Source organism: Trichinella spiralis, assembly GCF_000181795.1.
Source record: "Trichinella spiralis strain ISS 195 chromosome Unknown Scfld4, whole genome shotgun sequence".
Taxonomy (NCBI): Eukaryota; Metazoa; Nematoda; class Enoplea; order Trichinellida; family Trichinellidae; genus Trichinella; species Trichinella spiralis.
The window spans coordinates 1,192,929-1,220,001 of NW_003526943.1; the positions used below are offsets into that span (position 1 = coordinate 1,192,929).

The 27,073-nt window shown below is 27.8% G+C and overlaps 5 protein-coding genes across 5 annotated transcripts; all 5 read left to right on the forward strand.

Annotated features, from left to right (window-relative positions):
• Positions 1-1,730: 1,730 nt before the first annotated feature.
• On the forward strand, positions 1,731-5,064 carry Tsp_00338 (putative transmembrane protease, serine 3). The gene is made up of 8 exons (XM_003376049.1): positions 1,731-1,778; positions 2,076-2,257; positions 2,340-2,718; positions 3,086-3,130; positions 3,253-3,333; positions 3,907-3,982; positions 4,449-4,493; positions 4,916-5,064. Exons 1-8 carry the CDS (start codon positions 1,731-1,733, stop codon positions 5,062-5,064), a joined length of 1,005 nt encoding a protein of 334 aa, XP_003376097.1.
• A 1,441-nt stretch (positions 5,065-6,505) lies between these two features.
• Tsp_00337 (putative ovochymase-2) lies at positions 6,506-8,192 on the forward strand. Its single transcript, XM_003376050.1, has 5 exons — positions 6,506-6,548; positions 6,842-6,891; positions 6,942-7,123; positions 7,253-7,595; positions 7,971-8,192. The coding sequence occupies exons 1-5, from the start codon at positions 6,506-6,508 to the stop codon at positions 8,190-8,192; spliced, it is 840 nt and encodes a 279-aa protein (XP_003376098.1).
• A 548-nt stretch (positions 8,193-8,740) lies between these two features.
• Tsp_00336 (putative trypsin) lies at positions 8,741-10,402 on the forward strand. The gene is made up of 4 exons (XM_003376051.1): positions 8,741-8,746; positions 9,233-9,414; positions 9,469-9,880; positions 10,229-10,402. The coding sequence occupies exons 1-4, from the start codon at positions 8,741-8,743 to the stop codon at positions 10,400-10,402; spliced, it is 774 nt and encodes a 257-aa protein (XP_003376099.1).
• Positions 10,403-18,077: 7,675 nt separating this feature from the next.
• Tsp_00335 (rabphilin-3A) lies at positions 18,078-20,316 on the forward strand. Its single transcript, XM_003376052.1, has 6 exons — positions 18,078-18,084; positions 18,266-18,326; positions 18,964-19,101; positions 19,495-19,528; positions 19,878-19,938; positions 20,216-20,316. Exons 1-6 carry the CDS (start codon positions 18,078-18,080, stop codon positions 20,314-20,316), a joined length of 402 nt encoding a protein of 133 aa, XP_003376100.1.
• Positions 20,317-22,260: 1,944 nt separating this feature from the next.
• Tsp_00334 (rabphilin-3A) lies at positions 22,261-26,217 on the forward strand. Its single transcript, XM_003376053.1, has 4 exons — positions 22,261-22,362; positions 24,986-25,075; positions 25,134-25,491; positions 25,832-26,217. The coding sequence occupies exons 1-4, from the start codon at positions 22,261-22,263 to the stop codon at positions 26,215-26,217; spliced, it is 936 nt and encodes a 311-aa protein (XP_003376101.1).
• Positions 26,218-27,073: the final 856 nt, after the last annotated feature.

The following is a 27,073-nucleotide window of genomic DNA, read 5'->3' on the forward strand; positions in this document are numbered from 1 at the left end:
ATTTAATATTATCCATTCGGTAAATAATCTTCTCCATTTGATGAACCTCCTTAAATTTGCATACTTTTTGTATTATTACAATACATTTACCTTATGGTTTATTATATTAGTAACATTATTGTATATTAACACTTCATTCACAAAAACAGTAAAATTAATTCTAATAAAATAAAGTAAGCATTAAATTAAATGAATTGACAATATTGTCGATAATATTTATAAATAAATAAATAAATAAATATAAATAAATATAAATATAAATAAATATATATATATACAATAGATTGCCATTTGTTTTTTTATGTTGCTAATATAAGTATTGCGTAATGATCATACATACAAAGTATAAAAGTTTACACAGTGAAACTCTGATTATCAAATCACTGATTATCCAAACACATTTTGCCGGCTGGCTAAAATGCATTGTTTATGATATTAAATTTGACCGGTATTTCACAAATACTGCAACATTCTGTTGTTTGCTAATTTTTATGTCTGGTACATCTACTACTATAAAGAGAAAGATTTTTCGAACAAAAACTAAGTTAAGAAAATAAAAGCCTTAATTCATGTAAGGAAAAGTGACTCTTCTTTGTTGCGCGAATGATACAAGTAGCAATTGTTTACAACTGCTGTTAGTTGGAAAATCAAGACGTCCACGAGCTATGATTGGTGCGCAGAAATTGCTTGTAGTTTATGATTATTAGCCAAAAGCCTGGATGACAGGAGATATTTTTTTATGTTGGTATGATGAGATATTTTTTTCTTACGTTAAAAAAACACCAGTAAAAGACAAAAAAATCAGGGGAGATGCTACTCCTAATTGACAATGCACTTTGTCATCCTAGTTGTGAATTGCTAGACTGTGAAAATGGCATGTTCAAGGTTATGGTTTTGCCACTGAATAAATCAATGAACGCTTGTTCAGCGAATGGATCAAACTGATATTCAATGTTTAAAAAAGCGGTATAAGAAGGAACTCTTGCGAAGAATTTCCCTTTCAGATGCTGATGGAGACGATTTGGTGTCACTATTTGAATTTGGTATTTAAAATTTAAAAGATAGCTGCTATATGATTGCGCATGCATGGGACTCAATTTCAGGATCTACTTTGTCTGCATCATGAATAAACTTTTTGGTTACAATAAAAAATGTGTAAACCAATCAATAGACTGTGATTATGACTGTACAACTGTAATAAAAATGTTCAAGAAATTTAAATTATCGCTGGCCAAAGTTGAACAGTGGCTAGCCGATGATGATACCCCATTATTTGTAACATTAACTGACGATGAAATACTCAAGGCAGTGGTAAAAGATGAAGACGTCGATGTGTCTGACATGCCTGATAAGCCAGATACAGAGCTGAATCATAAAGAAGCCTATTTTTGCATCAAAGTCGGCTTTAAGTGATTGAAGCGCCAGAAGGAATTCAGCGCTACTCAGTTGACGCTAATGAGAAGTATTTGCGTTGTCGTTGCACAGAAGCTATCCTTGTCAAAACAAAAATTTATTAATGATTATATAAAATATGACACAAAGTAAGTCTGGTGGTTTTTGAATGTAGCGGTGAAGAATATAATCGACGTTCCAGTAAACGCTCATGCAATTTGAGTGAATAAAGGGCAAATGACATCGCATAATAAAGAGAATGTCTACTATACCGCGTCTCATTTAGGATAACAGCTACAAGCGCTTCAATCATGCATATACATTTTAAAAAATGAAAAATGTCGGATTATCCAAAAATTCGATTATCCAAAAGACTCGCAAAAATCGTGGGTTCGCATAATCTAAGTTCCACTGAATTTTGAACTTTTATTTTATTAAAAACAATTTCATATTTCAAATATGTTCAACAAATGCAATGTCAACAGTCATTAGGCATTCAGAATTTAACATAGTTATTTGCTTTAGAATGTTATAGTAATTATAAAATAACTTGCAATGATAAGCGAGTTTAGTTTTATACATTTGGCGAATGTTGCGCATTATAATTTTTGGTTTTATGTTTCAAATTCAATCTGTAATTTTATTTATATAACTTTGAGTATTTTTTTAATTTTCACTTTCAGACTGTTTCAATAGAATGCGGCAATGAATTTTACCTAGAAGATTCAAAATATTTCATGGTAGTATTTTATGGCAGAACAAATGAGGGATTTTTTTACGATTGTATCGGAGCAATTGTTGAGTCAGGAATCAATTCAACACATTCCGATTTGATAATAACTTCAAAGTACTGTGTAAATCATGAGTAAGTAATGTTTATTTTGTTTATTATTTTTTTAATTTTATTAGTTTAGTTGCTTATATTTTTACTTTATATTTTAATTTAGAGATATTAAAAAAACGTTTGTCATACCGGTTGGGTTATATCCACCAAATAATGCGACTGAATCATATAAAATTCATCGAATACTTTTACCACTTAAAAATAATAGGAAATCCCACAAAAATCTCGCTGTTGTAAAACTCTTGACTCCTATAGCATTTAATTCTATAACTCGACCAATATGTTTGCCAGGAAGAAACGACACATTTGATAATTTTTATGATTGTTATTATTTAAAATTTTATGCATTCCCCAATGAAATGTACATGACATCAGTAGAAATGCTCGTTCTTCGAAAAAGCTATTGCAACATTATTGTTGGGAAAACGGTTCTGTTGGACAACATTCGGTCATGTGCCGTTCAGAAATCATTAATTGATACAGTAAATAGTGAAGTACGTATTTTACCTAACATTATCATTAACACAAAAATAATTTAGAGCATGTATTTCGTGAAAATATAGCATGAATGCAATTAATAATGTAATTATTTATTTATTATTAATTATTTTTTAATAATTATTTAATTATAATTATGCCATTATTTTTTATAATATACAGATTTTTATTTTTTATTGAAAATTGAACAATTACTCATTGCTCATTAGTACCATACATTTAATTCAAATAATTCATTTAAAAATAGTCTAATCATAAATCTTAAATTATTAAAACTGCTTAATTGTAAATAAATGGGAATCAACCGTGCTAATAAGTTAAATTATTTTTCTAGAAATTATTTGCTTATAGATAGCTTTAGATAAGCGTCATAGCGAGAAAAAAAATTTCCAATACGTTTTCAATAAAGGAAACATTTTCTAGTAAAACTGCTAATGTAATTGAAATAAATGAATAGAAGTAAATCATAAGCTGAAATGCAGAAGTTCTGAATGCTAAAATTAGCAAATTTCTTTCAGGATCCCACATCAGTTGAAGAAGGTTTACCATTCATATGCATCAGAAACCACAAGCAATATTTATATGCGATTAGAGATTGGGTAAAAATTTACAAACCAGAAAGAAATCTGCTTCCAGTAGTAATATTAACTGAAATTTCTAACATTATTGATCTGATTCAGCATGTTAATGTTTTGCATGACAACATCACCTATTTACACGGAGCTGATATAATGAATGTAGATTACTAAAGTACTATTCATTAAGCGTTTAAAACATTGTAAAGTAAGCAAAAAACTCAGATCACATTATAAATATAAATTAAATGGAATAATGAATAAAATAAAATTGAAATAAATGAAACAATTGCAATTTCTGTTCTGATGCATTTTGCATATCTCAGCATTTGTAATGAAATCAGCGGCATTTTGAGGAAAATTATTTCAAAACATAATTCGTTTCTAAAATAAACAAAATTCACAGATCCTCCTGCTGATATTTATTCCATTCAGAATTTCAACTTCTGCTAAAACACTCTTGCAAATTTTGAACATTTGTGAATTTTGAATTTTATTTTCATAAATTAGTCAACAGTCATGTTTGCATACATATATTACATTTACTTTTAAAAGGGTATGTACTGAAATAAATTATAAAACCTAATTTTTGTACAGAAACACGATCACTTTTATAAGTTTAAGGGACTTTATAAAATTATAGCTTATTTTAAACAGACTGTTTATGAAAATAGTATTTTGCTTATTCTTAAATATTTTTTATTTACCTAAACTTTTCTTTTCTTACTGTATAATTTATGCTAATGGGAAATCCAATGTCCTTTACACAGATAAACTGTGAAAAAAACTTCTCAGCAAGGGATCAGATAAAATAACAAATATAAATGTTGGGAATATAAAAAAATAAAATGAACAAAATGATGAAAAATCTTTCTCAGGTTTCAGTTTTTGAATAAAATTATTTTAAATGAGACTATTTGACTTTTCAATAATATAACAAAGCTTTATCTGTTGTATTTATATTTAAAACTGATCATATTGAAAAAAACCATAGTGATGACAAATGAAAAAAGCTAAATTATTAAAAGTTCGTTTTTTATTTGTTAAGCAATTTTAAACAAATTTTTAGATTTATCAAAATTATAAGAATATTAGCTTTAGTAAAAATTATGTACAGTTGATTTTTGGCAATATTTAAGTAAGAGCTGCTTTACGCTATAAAATAACTTTGAATGTAGTGGCAGGTAATCAAAAATTCAGTACACTGAATTTTGAATTTTTTTTATTAACCCTTCTGTCATGTTCAGAAACTGTTACATCGGTAATGTTTCTAGTCAAATTGACCCGTATCGTAACTTTCTTTTTATAATGCGCTTAATTAAATAAAAAACTTTACAAAATAAAATTCTACGTGTGCGCAGCTCACCCTCTTAATGCCAGTACATCTTGCGATAGTTCAGACTTGTTTTTCTTTATGGTACCCAGTATAGTGAGCTTCTTCTTGAGAAGCTGCATTGTTAATTCATGAGAAGTGAAGAAGTGATCACAAATACTGTTGTTCCCTTTGAGCCCGGCTGTAAGGTCTAGCACCACACGCATACCTTGATTTTTTCCACGAATACCTGATGTTCGTTTCCCGGTGTAAATCTGCATGTTCCAAGCATAGCTAGCCTTGGCCTCACAAAGAGTCCAAACTTTGATGCCATACTTTGCTGGCTTTTTCGGCATGTACTGCCGGAATGGACAACGGCCCTTGAGTGGAATGAGCCGCTCATCCACCGTGACGTAAGCTCCAGAATTGTACATCATTGGTAAACGTGCAACCCAATCATCCCAGACATCTCGTATGGCAGCTAATGGTCAATTTTGCGGTTGTGTGACCTTTTCTCACGATCATCAAACTGTATGGTTCTAGAAATACGTTTAAAATAATTTACCGGCATAACACTGGGAAAGACAGGTCTCCCATTTTCTGTATTCCAGAGACTTTTCGTTGCTTCTCCATGAGATTTATAAACACCAGCCAAAATGAGCAGGCCAATATAAGCATGAAATTCTGTTTCCTCAATTTCTTTCCAGGTGTCCTTATGTAATCGCTTGCCTTCCGAGTTTGTCATCTGCAAAACAATCTGATAGCTGACATCTATCATAGCCTGAAAATAACACCTGATATCTAGCTTTCTTTGGACTTTTGAGACAGAGAACGAAGTGTAATGCATCGCACTTTCCATTTTCAAATAATTTGAACGCTACAACAATAGGGCAGTTTGATAAAAAGAAAATTTCATTTCAATTCATCATATAATGCGAGTTATAAATTGTTTGGGTCAAATTGACCCGTAACATGACCAGTGTAACCAAATTCATCACAGAAAGAAATCCTGAACAAGTTAGAATTTTCTGCAGAAATGTAGCATCATAAATTAGAAAAAGTCACAAAATTTCATTGGTCAAATGTAATAAATAAAGAAGAAATCGCCAGTCAAATATCCAGATGGGTCAATTTGAACCGAAACATGACAGGAGGATTAAGCGAACATAAAAGTCAGAAATCACATTATATTCATTTTTCAGCAGTTCACAATTACAGTAAAATTTCAGAAGTCATTTGCAATACGACAGGCATTAACATTAAAAATCTTGCTATTCAGCATAGCATTAATTTTTTAATCAGTTATAACTGACAAATTTGTCACAAAATATTTTAGTTTTAAATTTTCTTTAAACGGCTTGAATTAAAATAGAAACCTTCCAAAAGGTAAAACTGAATTTTTACATTATTTTCTGTACAATTAGTTTCATCTTAAGTTATTTTGTAAAATGCAAGCTGAAATATAAATGTGAACTATAAAAAATACATAAATATAGCTATCGTAATAAAATCAATGACAATAATTTTAATCTTTCAGGCTAATCTTTACAAAATTAACATGCAAATTACGTTTAAAATTCTATATATAACACAAAAACATGCTTTTGATAATTGAAATACGTAAAATATTATTGAAATAATATTATTAAATATTTAAATAATAAATATGAAGGCCGTTTAATAAATATTTAATCATAATTTAAAGGAACGATTAGCCATTCTTTGGTAGAAAGCTAGAAATGTCAGTAGAAATGCTTGAAATTGCATTAAATGTACAGTGTTGAAAAATTAACGACGAATAATTTATCAATATTAAATAAAAAATTTATATTAAATTATAATAAACTCTTGTACGAGATGTTATTTTGAGCCTCTTTTCTAGTAATGGAAAGCTTAGTTGCGATAGCATTAACAAGGAATTTACAAAGTGCAAAAGATTTTAAACAGATGATGTTGCATTGAACTAACAAAGTTAATTTATGTAACATATGCCACACTTTAGAAAATTTCAAAAACATGGGTAGACACGCATTAATTAGGTTTATATCAATATATACCTAGACTCGGTAAGAATTATTTGATATAGGTCCAGTATCAGATTCAGAGTAATTTTGTAAGACATAATTATTTGATGAGCATTACGTTACGAAAAAGAATGAGATTCACAAAAAGTAGTATGTTTTTACAAAGTTTTCCATGATATAACATTTTATTTTGCAGAAACATTTTACATAACTTCAATAGCAATATTGCTCATATTATGTGACCATGTAATAAATGCACTTTTTATATTTTAAGAAATAATATTAAACAAGTTTAGGCAGTTTCAGAAATTTGCGGACAGAGAGATCCATTAATAGAAGCTCCTACTTATATGGCCATATTTTATGGATCTTCGCAAGAAGGGCATTTTAATGACTGTGTTGGGGCATTCATTTCACTACGACACAATGCAACATCTTCATTTTTGGTTGCAACTACGAAATATTGCATGCAACAAGAGTATAATAATTAGTTGACCAATCATAGTCGAAATAACTGATTGTGCTTTTATAGGAACATTTTGCTAACAAAAGTTTTGCCAATGAATTATTTTAATAATTTTTATTTTTCTTATGGACTTTCAATAAGCCGCATACTTTATCCGCCAGGTAATGCGAATGATAAAAATAAAACAACACCAAACATTGCTATTGTGGAACTTGAAAGTGCTGTTTATTTTGATGAGAATGTGGCTCCGTTGTGTTTGCCACAACTTAACGAGTCATATCCAGAAAATGGCATTTGTCATTATTTCAAGTTCTTTAGTGACAAAGATTTTTCGATGTCATTTATATCAGTTCGAACAAGCTTATGCCCAATAGAACTTTGCACTGGGTTTGCTGGAAATCTGGTAGTTCATCCCAATCTACAAATCTGTTGTAATGAATATCATCAGTTTCCACCATATGAATCATTAATAGGAAAAACAGATGTAAGAATTAATTCAATGTTTACAAAAATGTATGCATGTTTATGAAATAAGCTACACACTTTTTAATTTTATATAAAATTATTTTATAATAATGTAATGAAATTTTATGAAAAAATAATGCATTTAGTGATATATTTTATTGAATAATTGGAAGCATAATAAGAAATTATTAAAAGCCCTTTTCATTTTTGATGTGATATGGCATTATTTCTATTTGAGTGTTGCTGGGTTTATTGTAAAAGGCTTTTTAAAAATAGTAAATTAGATAAAATTTTGATATAAATTATGAAATATGCATTACGTGAATAAAATTAATTCATATTGAATTGTTGTTAAAGTGACCAGTAATAATATTACAATTATTTGTTTCTTTAGAATGCTACGGCGATACCGGATGGTTCTCCACTTATATGTCAGAAAAATATGCAATATTACCTATTTGGAATAAAAGATTGGGTTAAAATATTCAAAACTGGAAGCGGCTTCAGACCAGTGCTCATATTAACAGCTGTTGCTCCGCATGCTGATCGTATCGAGCGATTTTCTAATATGAGTTTTGTAGCACCTATGGATGAAGCATATATTGAAAATTACTGAACCATTTTCATATGATTCATTTTTTTATTTATAAAAAATTTACATAATATGATTAATTTCAAAGCATTTAATTTCAAATAAGTTATGAAGCTGCTTATAAAATTATTCAAAAAATAAAATTTCCTTTCACCGAAAAAAAGTAATCAGCGTTGATGAACAAACTAAAACTAATATAAATGCATAATCGTATATTTGTCATTGAGTTACTGCTGAAATCAAAAAAAATTAAATACCTGTCGCTATAACAGAAAATTTATGCATGATATATTTAGAAAAAGAACAATTTAACACTAATAATGCATTTAAGCAAGTATATGAACTAGAAAATATTAACAAAAATACATTTGGATAATTCAAATATGTTTCAGCATATATGAGCATTGCAAATGCTGATTTTAAATAAATATTAGATGATTAATTAATTAATAGCACTGAATGTAGTTTCTTTTTCTACTTGTTTTCATATTAACCTTATCCGTTTTATAAACAGAATGTACAGGCACTAAATATCATATTATCATGAATTATTTTTAGCAAATTTATATAAAATGATAGTAAGTTCTATAGAATCTGCTGACACGCAGCTTAACCGTGGGGTTTGCCGAGTAAAACGTTTTGCTCAAGCTTTTAATAATATAGTACTTTAAATAGCTTGCTCTTTCTTTTAAATGCATAACATGCCTGCAAGTTATTTGTCACTTTATGAAATGCTAAATAACTTTTAGTTTAATTAAAATTTAATTTAAATGAGAAATGAAAAGTGTTAAAAGTGTTTACCAGAAATACCGACGTAACAAATTAAACAGAAAGTTCAAGAAAACAAATAACAATTTATAATAATTAGAGGACCATTTAATATAATCTGCTTTTTATAAACTATTATTCTGAATGCACATCTTCCAAAGCATGAATGCTTTTCTTATTATTTTAGCAACTTCTTTCTACGTGTTTTTCATTTTAAAATTTGATCTTGCATTGCAGAGTGTAATATACTCGTGAGTGTCAAAAAGTATGCACATTTAGAAGTTTTCTGTCTTTAGGAAGCCACATTTATGTGCGGCCAAACAGCAGCAAATGATGATGGAATGTCTCACTATGTAGTATTTTATGCAGTGACAGAAGAGGGACATTTTCACGATTGTATGGGTGTCATAGCTGACAGTGATAATAATTTTACACATTCAGATACAATAATCACTTCACGATACTGCTTAGCTGAAGGGTATTTATAAATCAGTCGTCAAAATTAATTGTACTTATATGTGTAATATTTCAGGGACGTTTCTGCTACTAAGATAATACCGCTGTCAAAATATTTGGAAGCAAATGTTTCAAGTGGATACAAAATTTCAAAGATTATAATTCATGAAAAAAATAATACAAATAGTAATTCTAAAAGTTTTATTCCAAATATTGCCATTATCAAGCTGAATCAGCCAATTACTTATGCGGAAAACATTTCTCCAATGTGCTTTCCGAATAAATCAGATACACTGAATGAAGATTCAACATGCAATATTGCTGAAATTTACATTGGCGCGACAACAGCCAATTTGTTTACATGGACCGTAAAAATGCTCCCTCATAAGGATTGTGCAAAACTTTTAAATGCTACATCAATAGATTCCACAAATAAGTTGTGTTTTACAGAAATATATGGACCAAGTTTCCAAATGCTGACAATCTACGTAAGTTCTATCCGTTTTTAGTTTTTATTCAACGCATTTCTGTTGAATGAACTAGTTAGAAATGCTACTTGAAATTATCATCATTATCTGCATGATAGAAAAGATTAAATAATACAAGTATGTATTTTTATTTTAATTGGGTGCATTCTTTAAAAAAATATTCGTTATAACTAACTATTTCCAAGAGTATTTATTTTTACATTTTCAATACAAATATAATTTTTAGAATTAACCATACAAATAAATTTGAATTCTTTTAAAAATAAAAACTTCAAATATAAAGCCAAATGTTAATCTTGACCCTTGCAAAATTTTGCTAATTTATATTCGATATGTTCTACTTAATAGGATGAAGATATCCTGACAGAAGGTTCAGCTTTGGTGTGCGACAAACAAGGAAGACGTTATCTTTATGGGATTCGTGATTTTATTAAAGAATTTAGAAAACAACCTCACGAATTGCCTGTAATAGTTGTAACATATATACCTCCGTTTTTGGATTTTATTAAGGAAAACATGTAGCAAATTCAATGCATGATCACGTAAATTCGCATAGTTCTTAGTCTATTGTCTAATTATTGCTATTAATGGTTAGTAAAACGTAAGCACCTTAGCTTTTGAATAATATTAATTTTACTGCTAAGAGTTCAACCAATTTCAACAGCAGCAATTATATATTGCTTGTTTTGGCAATTTTATATACCTGCTACTTAAAAATGCATTAGTAAACATCCAGAAATATTACTTTCAATGAAAAAACAATTACTGTCATTATGAATATAAATAAATATCTATCATTCTTCCGGAAGTATTAATGTCATAACTTTGCATTGAAACTGATGACTGAATAAAGAGTGAAATTGAATAATGCTTTATTTAAATTAGGAAAGAGCATAATAATGCTGTTCCATTTATATAATTTTGATGAAACTTGTATCAGATAATTCATGCAAAGATAAAATCAAAAGTTGAAATAATGCATAATTAATTCATATAGTTCATGCATTAAAATGGCATTTCATTTATTTAAATTAATAGAAATAATAAAACAATTAGTAAAATATTTTTATACAATAAATATGGAAGATGTGCAATAAAAAGATCTTGAAAACTGGAACTGTTTCCACTAAACTGAAGATATTCTTAATTATTTTCTGTTCATTTTATTATGTTTTCTGTATTATTGTATCTTTCACATTATTGATTGAATCTGGGAACAAATATATTGTAAAATAAATCGAAACAAATGTTATTTAGTCATGCAAAAAATTTTTTATGAGCTATATGCAGTCTGATGAAAATGCATTTTCAATGAACTAAAACACTGATGAAAGGCGCATTTTACATAGCATTTTAAGCGTATCGTGAAATCGTTACTGCTATCAGTGATTTGCATTTTTAAGCTTTTAATTATTGATACTGTGTGAATTATAATTTCGATATTAGGATATCTATTAATGACTTAAAACAGAGAATCATATTTAAAATAAATACAATGACTTCGTCATTGTAAATGTAGTTCATGAAAATTTTGAAATTACTTTTGTTTTCTTAAAACTTTCAACACAAATGAATAAATTGTGTGATCATCAACGATGAATATACTTTTTTATGCTACAATAGGTTTGCAGGAAATCATTATTTAATATATAAAGACACGTGTAATCTAATGTTCTTAAAAAGCACATTTATTTTTCACTGACGCTAAATCAAAGTTTCACAACCAGTTGTCATTTATCGATTCAACATTGTAACGAAAATGGTTATTTTTATTGCAGCAAAATAGTTACTTTCAGACAAATGAATCGATAGCGTTTGATAAGATAGTGGGTGCTGTTAAAGAAAAAAGCAACCATTTGGATTTTCAAGAATACACCATGAATAGTACAATATGAGCTCACTTCCATAAGCAGCAATTGCATTTTTATACTTTCCATGTTTTATTCATTCATAACAACTTAGTCGGCTCATTATCAAGTATGTTTGGTAAATAGACTTTTATTAAACGGCATTCACTGCATAACATTTGTAGACGTTTATACCGTAAACATAATTTTTAATCAGTCTGATGTATGAAATGAGGATTTTTGTGATATTCTCTGTTGTAGCAATAGTTTTTCCAATTTAATGATCTGAATCATTGCGCTATTTGAAACAAGCCACAAATTTGAATATGCATCTTTTAAGGTGCTTTTGCAAGTTTTAAAGTTAATATTTTCTATATGACTTTCATTCATTCATTTTCTGGAAAAATTCCTTTCATTCAGAAATAAAATTTACCTACATTATATGATAATGAAATATTTAAGAATTTAAATCTGACTTCTATGACAATTACGAACATTCAACAACAAATAATTAATCATAAATAAAAAATTATTAAGTAACTTTTTATCCTATCATAATCATTTCATGCAATAAATATATAAAGTTTCCTTCAAAATATAATTGCGCGGTATTAACGGACACAAAGTAAATTAATATTTTAAAGCTGTAAATAAATAATTGTACTCTCTGAAATTTGAATTTTAGAAAAATAAATTATCTGAAATATTTCTCCTGCTTTTTACATATGAACATGAAATTTATATTGCTACAGTTTTCTAAAGATTACCGGATAAGCATTATAAACTAATTTTACGCAAATGAAGCATATATGTATATATACACATATATACCAGTAAAAATAAAACATTTATGATGCTTTCATTTACTGTTTTATTGCTATTCATTGTTGATACCGATAATTGATTTGTGTAAGGCAGCTACCAAATGAAAAGCTCCAGTATTCAATAAAGTGACAAGAAGAAGCCTTTTGTCAAAGTTTAGAATTCAATTACATCTGCTTGATCATCAACATATTCAGTTCAACGCAAAGCAATCTGCCGTAATAATGATGCAGTTGTCATGAATTAGTATGATAACAAATGTTTCAGACGATGATACAACTTCTAATAATTTGATTAAAGTTTGACGTGGAAATTTTATGATTTACTATTGAAATAATTTATACAGTTTTGTTAATTTTAAATGATGGATTCTGCATTAATTTTTGTGTTTTGCATTTATCATTATATTTTAATTTATGTGCTTTCCACTATTTATTGATTTCATATAAGTATGTTCATTTATTCATTTTAAAATTTAACATTTTTAACACTGAAACTTTACTTTTCAACTGTTATTCTTCAAGTTTACAGATATGAAACATGATTGATTATTTAATTTAATTAGCATGTATCACTTTTAAACATTTAAAATTAGTATATCCTAGCTGTTTATAACGTTATGATAATCCTGCTACACATGCATGCATGCGCTGTTGCCAGATGTATATTAGTTATCTATATTCTATTGTAAATTGAACGGGCAAAAACTAGGCTCAAATTCTTTTGCAAAAATAAAGTATTTATCTCAGAATTCTGAGGTCATGAATATATCAATATACGTTTTATATGGAAATCTAAGATTAAATTTAAAATATATTTATATAAAGAACAATTTTAATCATTTTAACTTCTAGGCACTGTATTTTTTCAATCTTATTTGCTGTTATTTACTGTTCGCTAATTTTGCTAGCTTTAGTCAATTACAATTGCTTACTAAATTTTAAAAGAAATGAATTTTTAAAAATTTGAAATAATGATTCAAAAAGGCACTGATAATGACAGTAATTTCAAACAGAAAGTTTTAACAATTTAATGAAACAAAAATCTATTGATTGATTATGCATCACAATAATTGCATCATTACTGTTTCTATAAAAGAATAAATTAATACATAATTAAGGATGTAAATATAAATTTTAGTTCAAATTTAATTCTACTCAAATCAATGTTTTCTTACTTAACAAAATTATTTTGTAAAATTTGCAATTGCATGTGCACTGAGTTCTGTTTCACTTTTGCTCAAAAATATGCTTCATTTGCATATTGCTGCTTCTTATAATGCATTAATGAAAATGTTCAATAGCAGAATCTTTATTTCTAAACAATCATACCTTGAATAATATAAAATATCACTTTAATATTTGCACTGCACGCAATGCAAGAAATATAATTCATCATTAATAAATAATAACAAGTTTTGATAGACAGTTTAATAATTTTACATTATATCAACAGCATTTAAAACTTACTTTTAAATTTAAATGAATATTTGTGTGGAATTTTTATGAAATTTTAAAAATAATTTAATATATAATCAAGTCTTTTATTCATGGTTTCATTTTGAATGCAGTATCAGTCTATGTAAACAATGTTAAAAACTGCAAAATTTTTGAATTGAAAATTCTATAAGCAGCATTATTTCTATGTAATTATTATTTTCCTGTTTTACTTTAATTAAACAATTTAAACGAATTGATCTGTGCTTAACATTAAATTCAAGAATGGCTGACTGACTGGCATATTAATTTTAAGTTAATTATTTGTTTTCTACATTGTTAATCCAGAAAAAATAAACTTTAATAAACACTGTGCTGTTGATACATTTCAAATTTTAATCTTAATCTTCTTTTGGTTTTTTGGAGTAGGAACGAGTGCATCAGCTACATGTATTATTGATAGATTGAATTATCTATTTCTTATCAAATTTCATTGAAATATTTTCTTAAAAACATTTTTTCTTGAAATCTTCAATTTCAAACAGTGATTATTAGAATATTCATTATTTCTTACAAATTATTGCAATTCAGAAAGAACCAATTATGTTCATGATGAAGTAGAGCAATTGTGTTTGTTGTGCAAGCTGCTTGACATGCTAGCAAAAGAACACAGCTTGATTTGCAGTGCATTCAGCGCATCCATGCGGCGTAAATCGATCCGTCTGAATTTAGACTGCTTTGACAATTTAGCATATCTGTACTGAATAGAGCAAGTATACTTGCTTTATCTGTGCAGCAACCTGAAGCCTACAAAATGCACAACATTCTCAGTTTGTTTGTTTCCTAAATATAGATTTGCCACAACTTCATGATGGAATTATTCATCTTGTAAATATCTCACAGTGTATATGTTTATTTGGCAATGAACAGAACAACTTTTGTCAATAAAGTAAGACAAATACACTATTGCTCTATTATATTTCTATTAGTATTCTATTCCGTAGTAATATATTTCTGACTGGATAATCTTTTCAAATTTTATTAATAATTTCATGCTCATCTGGTATCTCTGAGATTTTCTTCACTTTTGTTATTTCTATATAGGTAACACATGATCATATTAGTTTTTAATTTTAGAAATTTAAAAAGATTTTTAATTTAAATGATTAAATTTCAGTTCCACAAAACTGTGCAAACGCCAGTAAAAATTTACATAGAAAAATGTAATTTGTGAAATTTTTATTCTTGTTAAAGACATCTTTAGAAGTTTTTATTAATGCACGTTGAGTTTTTCATTTGTTTTAATAAAAGCAACGTAACGGGTTGTTTTTCATATATTTATTTCTTTATATACTCAGATACTTTAAGATATAAATGTTTGGACAGAATAAAAATTTTTTGTGGAAAATTAAATATGCTTTGTTTAGTGTTCGTTGAAATCGAAAAAGTCAAAAATCCTCACAGCATGTTTATAAGCAGATATTTATAATAATATACATTTGACACATTTGAATTTGAACCGCAAATTCCATTGACAAAAGGCTACAATTTTTCCCTGAAAAAAGCGTATTTGTAAAATTAAATTAAAAGTTTCTTCCTTTTTGTACTGCATTAAATGCATAATTAGTGAGCCATGATGTAATCAGAATATGTGGAAACCACATGACAATATCAGGTTGCTTGCCTTTGTTGTACATATTCAATAAATGATAAATTTCAATCACATTTGTAAAAAAGGATTTAAAATAACTGTGAATGTTGTGCTAGATTTCAAACTTTATTTACATATGAATTCATAAATACATTTAATATTCTGAAAGACAACGGTCTACTTAATTATAACTAGTATTTGCTTCTCGTCTCTACTTAATTACTAAAGCTGCTACCTTTACTAAAATCAATTATGATCGATTACATTTTAAACCGACTAATGAATTTAATTTAAAATTTGACTATTCAATCAAAATTTTTTACTGCTATTTTTTTATACTTTTTGCACATTTGCAAATATGTGTGCTTTTCATTTCATGCATCTTAAACATCAGTATTTAGCAATTAAATGTACTTTGCATGAGTAGAATACATTTCAATTGTAGTAACATTAATTTACATTGCTTACAGACTTTAATTATTGAGTTACTGTTATTTAGTTCACTGCTACTTATAAAGGCTCCAGCTGATTTGAAAATGTCTGTTTTTGTTAACAGTTTAGCATAACTGTTGATTATATTAAAAAAAGTTTTAAGTCTCTACATCAAGAACATTTTGTATCAAAAATTTTTACTAAAATAAATTGGCACAATTAATATTTCAGCATTTTTATTTATAAATTAATTTATGTATAATAATGACATTTATTTTCAAAAATTAAATAAACTTGCGATACCTTTTTCTTGGATCTCTATATTAAAAAAATTTAATGAAATAACAACTTAGCAGTCATGCTTTTTTATTTGTTACAGTAAACTTACATACTGCATATAAAATTTATAATTAATTTCATTCAACATAATAAGTGTTGTTTTCCTTTTAGAATTAACAAATCTATTTAAAAAATAAAGACACGTTTTGATTTAATGTATTATGATGATGAAACACATTAAATAATAAAAAATTATCTAACACACGTCTGTTGATATGTGAGTCTAATATGTTTGAAAAACGAGGGAGAGCTTGTGCTACAAAATCAAAATTATTATACCTTTATGACAGTAACAGCTTTTTCTATGCTGCAATTACAGCAGCATTACAAAAATGTGCATTAACTTTCACTCATTGCTTTTACCTTGAAATCTTCAATTTGAGAATTATACATAGAAAAAACATATAGAATAATTTAATAATTTACATTACAATTGTGATAGAATTTAAAAGTAAAAAGCTGTGGACCTTCTACTGATAGACAAAATTTAACTTGTATTACAACTATATTTAACATAATCAAACGAAGCTATTTTCAATCGCTTTATAATAGTAAACTTTTCTTTTTACCTCCTATATATAATGTTTCACGTAAAAGTAAAAGTAGCTGAATATTTTGAAGTGTTTATTTTACAGAATTAAAAATTTTACTTAACAGAAAAGAATTACTTTCTACACAAAAACGGATAGTACTTATCCGTAAAGTTATAATATAATAATGATTATGTCATAATTAATGAATGATCAAGTTATGAAAACTGGAATTTAATTTAACAGAAGTGAGATAAATGAATTGTAAAGTATACTAATGAAATTCAAAAAAAATATATCAGATACTGATGATGCTTTATCAATTTCAGTAAATGTGAAAAGGAACTACATTCAAATGTCATGCTGTATTCAGTGCTTTATGTTAGTTATTTTGAATATTCATGCAAAAGATTTGAGCTAAAGTAAACAATTTTTAATTGTACAAGCAACGTTGCTTACAAATAGCATGACATCATGCCTTGTTTTTATAATCGCTTATTCTTACAATCAATGCTTGACGTCAGATCAATGTACATTTTGCAAGCACTATTTGGCGTTTACAATTTCTAATCAAATCTAACATCAGCAATATTGTAATGTATAAACCGAATGTTTCGAAGTGTAAGTACTGCTTCATTATCTTTTTTAATATATTTTCAAGGGTTCTTTCAATTAATAATGTTATATTTTCTGTATAAACTATTATCACTATGCAAAAGAAAGGTTACAGTAAAATTCATTTATAGAGTGATTGGTGCCAAATGCATTTAATAAAAATTATAATTTTTTCATTCATTGACACTGCAGATGTCGCATAAACTTAGACAAATGAATATGTGAAATAATAAAGTATTAAGCATTGGATTAAAATGTGAAAATAAAAAAACACTAAAAGCCTTTGCCAAAATGTTCCTTTCAAACAGCTAACAAACTGCAAAAATTGTACATTTTCACTAAATCAATAATAAATGTGGCATTCATTTTTCAGTAAACACTTCTTTGGTCTTTTACTAACTAGCAAATTCCCTTTCTTGCAATGAACTGCTAAGTCTGATTGTTAATAGCTAAAAATTAATATTTACTGGTTTACAAATTAAATTGCTGTTTAAACCAAAATGATGAATAAATAAAGTTATTCAAATGAAAAGTATTCTTATCAAAATATTTTCAAAAATATTGAAATTTTCGTGCATGTAAACAGTTTATGAACTTTCTTATCTTTTATTTTCAAAAAATATAATGTTATACTTTATTTGGATTCTTTACGAATTAGAAGATATGAATTAAAAACCATTAAATTTCAGTTTATTAAAAACAACATTTTTTAGATATAAGTGAATCAACGAAAATGCCAGGAAAGCAAAGTTCTTGGATTTGTCCAAGTGATCGGTTTTTAATTCTGCGTTCACAGTAAGCTATAAACCTTTGCTTTTTCTGTTTGGTATGTTGGATAAAAAAATTTATTCAGAATAAAAACAACAACAACTCAACGGTGAAACTTTAATAAATGATAAGCAGTGTGATTGATGATGACTTGTATAATACGCTCATATATTCAGAGAATCTTTACCTCTATATAAATATGTTTTTCTCAGTTTTGGAATCCACAATTTCTTATTCTATCAAAATTATGTTTAACATTCTGAATGTATGCTTCACATAATATAAAACCTAGAGAATCAATTTTTCAATTATCGAAACGATGAACAAATATTTTTTATTACCATGATACTTTCAGTGCGCTATTCATGGTCACTATTTTATAAAAATGTTTCATTGTTTCTAATTATTTTAAACTTTGAAAGCTTCATAAAGGAATGATAAGAAACTTATTCCAGTATGCTGTTGTTCAGTTAGTTTGTTAAAGTTTTAAATTAAGCTTATGCGGTGTAACTTTTGTTAGTGTTATTTCATTATTAATGAAGATAGCATTAAAAGCACATTTTAAATAAGCATATAACATTATATACCTGTGGTATAACATATGTTTTAAACAATTGATTTAGTATGCAAATGTTATTTATAGACTCAGTGCTGGTTGGTCGGTTTGGAGTGATACTCAAAGGGCAGATAAGTCTACTATTTCAGACAATGAAATGCAACAGATCAAAGATGTGATAGCTCGTGCAGAGCACATTGAAGAAAACGAACAGCGCCGAATTGGGTAAAATTAGATTTTTGAATTTTTATATAAATTACGTCTGTTTGATAATGAAAACCGCATTACAGTAATGCAATTTAAAGTACAGTTCTGCAAATAAGGTATAATTGATTAATTAAATAAAACTGCATTATTTAATAAATAATTGGATTACTTTAAAAAATGAAAACCCACAAACTGACTTCAGTGATCAAGCGGTTATAATTTTTATTAACAGGTTGCGTTTGTTGTTTGGTATTTTGTTTGCAATAATGTGTTAAATTGACTTTAAACTTAAATAAATGCTCTTTATAATGGAAAATCGACTGAATTAGACTGTATTGATATACTTTATTTAAATTTGTACTTATAAATACCATTAGTATTTATTATTATTAATAAAATTAAATGTGGAAGATCTAACTTATTGCATTTTGTAAGCAATGCTATGGTTTGTTATAAACATTTCACATGAAGTTTTGGGAAATATTGCTTATATGATTTGTTTCAATGGAAAAATCTATCATTGGTTTTTTTGTATTTACTTAAATCATGCATAAACGTGATTGATATTAATAATTACACGAAATCAAATATGATTACTCCAAACTGTATGCTTATATATAATTAACTGAAATTTAAACTCCAGTGATAAAATGTATTTTAATTTTATTTTGCATCATTTTGTTGAAATTTTCTTTTAATAAAACAAAGATTAATGAAATGTTGAAAACAACTGCTAAAACCAATTATATTACTGTTGTAATAATAGCTTTGAAATTGTCGAAAATAAAGTGTAGGCTAAAAGTTCAGAAATAATTATTTATATCAATGATTTTTGTTCATCGCTGTATGAAACAGGTATTTATTAATTAATTAAGCTACATTTTCAAACTGAAATACTATTCCACGGTGATGCAACATAAAATATCTTTTCTGTGCTCATATTCAATTGAAAATTTTATCCTTTGTATTTGACTTTATTTGAAATTCAAAACAAAGCGAATGATTCTCCCATCAAAATGATTAAGTAATGATAATGTGTAATAACAAATACTAAAAGTGTTTAAGTGAAATTGATTTTGCATGTCTTTTATGCATACAAAATAGCATATAAACAGAAAATATTAAATATTAGCGTGTTTCTTCGAAGATAATAGAAGTCGTGCATGCATCTTTATTTACAAGCTAATAAAAGCAGCTTTATATGTTGTTCGATCAGCAGGAGATGATGCTTGATTTTCGCAATAATTTATTTCTTATATTATGTATGGAGAAAGTATGAGTCAGTAGATTATGTAACAGCGACAGCATTTGCATTGTAAACAAAGGAATAATAATGATCAATAAGATTGAATGTGCTTTGATTAAACGCTAATTTCCTATTCTTGTCCAAAAATTGCACTTCAACAAATTTTTGTAATTTTAGTCAAGTAATTTTAACGTTTCTGAAGTTGTTTCCTTTATTTTCTAATATTTCAAAAACGCTGCATAAATTGTTGTATGACAATAATTTTAAAGAAAAGATGCTTTCGGTTTTTTGTTGCTTATTGATTAATGTTAGCTTTCTTTTTAAAGAATCGTAATTATGTGGCAAAGAAGAATTCTGATCAACATTCAAATTATCTACACAATTGTAAATGCAAGTTAATTTTTTTAATTTAAAAAAATAGAAAAGAAATTCATTACAGTGCAAGAATAGGTTATAAACAGTTGTTTATTTATTTATCCATTCATTTATTTCGAAATCTTTCAGAATGACTGACAATAAGCAACAACAAGTACATCATGTACGGGCATTATTGCACATTTTTTGCATTCTTTGGAATCATCAATCAAGCTTTGCATAACGTATTGTGCTATTACTTTTTTCATTTGCATTATAAGAATGAGACTTTTTCTCAACATACTTGAAAAGTATTTTAAATATTCGATTGAGAAAAGGTTCTTAAGCAGAAACAGCAAAACATCTGCTTCAAATAACATTAGCCTTTATTAAAATTGCATAAATAGCATTTAACATTTAAGCAAAAATACTTTAAATGATATGACTGTTTATGAGATGAGGCAATAAATGTGACATGTCGAAAATGAAGTAGTGATAGCAGGATGTTGGACCTAAATTTAAAACTTGTAAACATGAATTTCAGATGAACTAGTGATGCATATGTTTGACAATTTAGTTTCAAATTAAAATCAAAGTTGTAAAAGCTAGTGGGGTATGCACTTGGACGACAGGCTATTTAACTGGAAATCGATAAATTCCGTGATTTCATTGAAATATCTTTCAAAAGACGGGCAGCAATGCTTCAATGTTTGGAAAAAGAGTTCAAATCAATCAGCGGTGCAGTTCAAACAAAATCTACTCAATTTCTTCTTCTGATCACCGACTACCAGCATTTCATCTCAAGAGATGCGCTTGTTTGCAAGAACAAATAAATGATTTTGCAATAACGTCGATTGTATAATGTCATCATTCAGCTCAATCATTCAAATGAGTAACAGATCCAGGCAGCAAACAGCATCTAGTCACACCATTGCTAATAAATTATCATCTATTGATTGGATAGTAGAGCCATTGATTGATTGCTTTTTAAGCAAACTGATGATTTTTCACATTTTTTCAATTTACAACTTCAAATGAAACAGCATTCATGTTTCTTGTTTATAGTTGGATAAATGACATTTTTAATTGGAAAATTTTCATTTTAGAAATTTAGCTTTGAACTTTTTCAGTTTAAAACTAAAAAATATAAACTACGGTTCTATTGCAAGTGTAATAATTCATTAAGCATTTATTTTGAAAATGACAAAATCACGCAGTTCAATTTATTTTGCAGCGGAGAGTTCATACACAAATTTATAACTTTCCAATTTTACATGAATATGCACGAAATTTGAAAATGATTAATTTTAATAATTTAAAATGCTTATTTGAGCAATTCCGTATTGATTAATAATGCATACTTTTTCACAGTTACAAATATGCGTTAAATTGTTTTAATAAAATCATTCACTAGTGACTGGACTAGGCAATTTCCTTCTACGGTCTATTTTCAAATGATAAAAAACAATGTCATTTTTATTGCATTGCAATTATATAGAAATGTTCAAGATCAAAAATTGCACATATATTTTTTTATTTCAAGAAAACTCGTTGAACGACTAGACAGAATGAAAAAAATGGCTGCTGGAAATGGTATCAACCAGTGTATGTTGTGTGGTGCAAAATTTGGCATGATTGGAACTCGCAGCTTTGCATCATTTTGTCATGATTGCAACAAGGTAATAATTGTATTTCAAAATTAAAAATTCCTCTTTATAATATAAATTATAAATTACTGAAAAAATAAAAAAAATAGGAGGAAGCTGTTTAAAAAATTGAAAATAACATATTAAACACAACTACATTTTACTGAACGGAATTCAGTTTTGAGCTGTTTTATTTTAAATGCACTTACTTTAAATATTGTAAATTTATATTTTTATATGCTAATATATCATACATGCATTGCATAGATTCGTCAAGATGTACACAATATAAATATTATAAATTTGAAACAATTAAATAGAAGTTAGCATTCATTAATAAATGAATATTATAATTATAATATTAATGTCAAATATATTCTTGAAATTTTTTTACCGCATCACTCACTGAAAATGTTATACTTTTTAAAATTAATATTTTCTGCTTTTCATCTTGCATTTCGAAATATATCATGTTTTGATGACTTGCATAATTTTAAACTCAAAAAATTTACATTTCCTTTAGGTTTCAATACTTTTTTTTAATTCATTGTTCAATAGCACTTGATTTGAAAGTTTGAACAGTGGAAATTTCATGAAAACACTAAAAAATGAATGATAATTAATGCAAAATTGCATTGCATTTTTTGCTTAAAAAAATCAGAACTATTGTGTTTAATACAATAATATGTCATCACGAATAATAGCTTAATAATAAAAATGTAAACTTGAAATTTCCAGATTTTCAACCAATAAAAAAGCAAGTGCACAAATTGACGTTCAATTTCTTCAATGCAGCTTAAAATTTGAAAGGAATGTTAAATTTTGAACAATTAAATTGATTAAACTGGTTTTTATTTCCAAATTGAATTTTTCTTTGTATATTTACTTGAATTAAATATGCTTGCTTGTTTAGCAAATATATATGAACTGCAGCATATTATATATTTATTTAAGTAATATAAAAGGAATGAATATGCTAAAGTAGTAAGAAGTAATTTTTTATGAAAATTCTATTTTTTATATGATGCTTTTTAAGGATACGATTGAGACTCATCTTTTAGTATCGTCCAATTTCAGTCATAAAAATAAAATAATGCAAACATTGGTATTTTATATTATAACATCAATAGATTTTCAAATGGGAAACTGTAAAAATTTCCGCCGGTTTGTTTTCCAAATGTGATTGCGCAATTTTTCGCTTCCCAAATCAATACACGATCAGCAGTGATAATTTCCTAATCTGTATGATGGATCAGGGGGGAAGTGAAGATTTTGAATTTTCATCAGAATTAAAAAACTATGTTTTTTTTGGTAAAAAGCTGAAGCTAGCATCCGCAGAACATTTTACTTTATACCTTTCACACTAAATAGCTTACAGTATCAGCACGTGATGCTGTCAGAACAAACTCACATTCCTTGTTCACAATTCGAATTTTTCAAACTTTAATTAGCCAGCACAATATATTAGATTTTAAATAAAATCCTCTGCATCACGTGAGCTTCAACGCGCTTGTACAAACAAGTAAAATCATTATCTGTACATGAATTGCAATGCAAATTTGCAGAAGTAAAAATTAAAAATAAAAATTATCATTTCAGAAAACTGAATATAAAATAAAATATGACTTTTCCAAACAACGCAATTTTTATTGTAATGAAAACTAAAAATCCACTGCTTTTTAACATTTCATTAGAGCATAAGTTGCATATTCATGATAAATTGTCATAACATTTCTTGACAGCACATAACAAATGACAAATTTATTTAATTTCTGCATTAGTGAAAATGAAATAAACCCCTCTGCTGAAATGTAATTTTGAACGGCAAAAAAGATTCAAACTCGTAAAAAATTGATTTTATTATTTTGGAAAGTAATCTACTTTATTGCCTTTTTGAAAAGCGTTGTAGAAGGCATAATTCTTTTTATATGTTTTATCAAAGCAAAGCACTTCAGTCAATACGTTTAATAACATCCGTTAAATTATCATCATCATAAAAGAATATTCCACATAACTGTTTGAACTTTATTTTATATAAAAATTTTATTCTTAAAATAAAATTGTTCATAAAACATAAAACTGACCAAGTTCAGTAGTGTAATATTGATATGAAATTTCATTTTCAAATGTTCTGACAATAGATTAAATAATCTGCTTGAAAATACTAAACGGACTAGCGCAAATTTTTGAAACACATAAGTGATTTTCTACTTTAAAAAAAGCAAGAAAGACAATCAGCAGAAATGCCCTTCTTTAATTTTCTGTTCATAGTAGTGAATTTAGTTTGAATTACATTTGAATGAAGAAAAAAACATTAAATGGGAAATGATACCCCGAAATACGCGACACATTCAATTCCAGACGGCTTTCATTGAATTTCACAGTGACATAAATTGAATTTCTTGCACATTCACATATCTCATTGTTCGGTGATTTTCTTAGAATGCCAACTTTTCCTAAGAAAAAAAGCATTTCTGCATATTTTACACGGACAATGCTATAAATTAAGTTTTATTTTTCCTTTTATCAATTTTTGCAATAAAATGTCGTTGTTGGAAATGCCATTTATGCAAATGAAAGCAATTTTTCAACAACAAATCCTGCACTACACAATGATTATTCATTTATTTTTTTAATATTTCATCGTTTCTTCCAGTATGTTTGCCAAAAGAATTGCGGTTTAGAAACGTTGGATAGTAATGGTCAAACAATCTATTTATGCAAGCTTTGCAGTGAGACTAGAGAAGTATGATTTTTGAAATGCAACAATCACAAGCATATTATTATTATTATGTTGTTATTAGATGTGGAAAAAGTCAGGTGCTTGGTTTTATAAAGGGATTCCGAATTTTATTAAAGATACAGGTCTGCGTTCAAAAAGCAACGACGTCTCTGTAAGCAATAGTGACGATCGAAGCGGCTTTGATACAGTCAGTTTGACATCGATGGATTCGAGATGTTCCAAGGAAAGTTTACCGTCGTGGTCAGGAAAAGCCAAGCACGCGAAGCGTCTTTTGCCCACACCTCCATCTGAAAGCCACATTCGCCCTTCACAGCCGCGTTGGGCTATAATCAGTCAAAGTGGTCCATTTATTTTTCTTATTTGCATCGATAGCTTTATTGAACAGCCATTTCTGTTAAAGGTATCCAATCGTTTGACAAGTGTGTAGATTCGAGTAGCGAAGAAGAGGAAGAGGATAGCAAAGACGAGCAAGAAACTGAAGAAGATATTGACCAAAATAATGAAAATCTAAATCGCAGCCTATTTTTGGATGATTCCGATACGCCTTATTCTCGACAATCGTCTTGCTTGTCGGAATTAGACAATTCTAAGCCGCTTTCTGAATTGGAAAGCCCAGAATTAAAGCGTCTTTCTGAAGAGGAGAAACGAACAGCAAACGATGTGAAAGAAGAAACTGAAATATACGATTCGAAATCATCCATTTCTGAAGGTATGCAAATTCTCCGTTCAACGGGATTAAGTGATCATTATCGTATTCAGTAGCCGTTCACAGCGACAGTCCAGTTCAAAGCTGTACCAATTCATCGTCGAGATATACGATGGAAATTGCCGAAGATTCAGACGCATCAATTGCTCTTTCGACGTCAGTTCACGATCAAGCAACGTCAGAAGTCAACAAAATTGCCGACCAACTTGCCGACTGCTCCATGAACAAACCGTACGCTACTACAACACTACAACATTCTGATTCGGCAAAATCGTTCGATTCGTCCCTTTATGATTCCTCACCGGACAATGACATAAGTAAAGTATACCGTTTTATTATTTTGAATGCGTTGTTGTCGTGTGTGTTTTTTGCATGTTTGTACTTGCAAATGCCATCCATGTTTGTGTTTTATCTATTCAGAGCGGAATATGTCCCTTGACAAAAATGCTTTGGATAAACCAGTGCATGAGGAATATTCTACAGAACAATGTTCGAATGGTTTTTCCAGTCCCACAGGTGGGCGTTTTTTGTTCGATGTTTTTTGCATGGTAAAAATGTTGTGATAAATATGAATATTTCTTGAGATGAATGATTATATGTTTTCAATTTTTTTTTGAAGTGAGACAAATAACTTGTAATTCTTTGAAACACTTTTGCAGATATCAACAGCAGCATTCAAAAACTGTTACATTTTATTAATACATGAGAATTAAGATTCTAAATTTTCAAACATTTTAAAACGGATCATGTTTTCTAGCTTAAACGTTATTGATTTGAACATTAGTATTATGAATACCGTTTGACAGTGAATCATTATAATTATTACTTTTTACTTGCAAATAAAGTGCAAAATATAAATATCTGCATTCTTTTGATTATATATATACATATTTTTTGGCACAAATGCTGCAAAATTCAATTAACAAAACTTTCAAGTTAACAATTAATATTCAAGATATAGCTTTACGAAGGTAATAATTATCCTTTTAATAGATAATGGTGTAGGTGATTATTTGAATTTTACTAATAATTAAAATAATTAATAATGTTTCAAAATATTAGCATAAAAATTTGTTTCAATTTATTAATTTCCAAATTGCATTTCAGCCAGCTTTGGTTCATTGGAATATTCATTACTTTACGATGAGACTGAAGAGATGTTGGTTGTTACCATATTTCAAGCGTCGGTAATGTATTGCTATGTTTTATTTTAATTTATAGGAAATTGTGAATTGAATTGAAATGAAATTGAAATATAAATTTATAATTAATAAAAAAAAATCAACAATGCAATT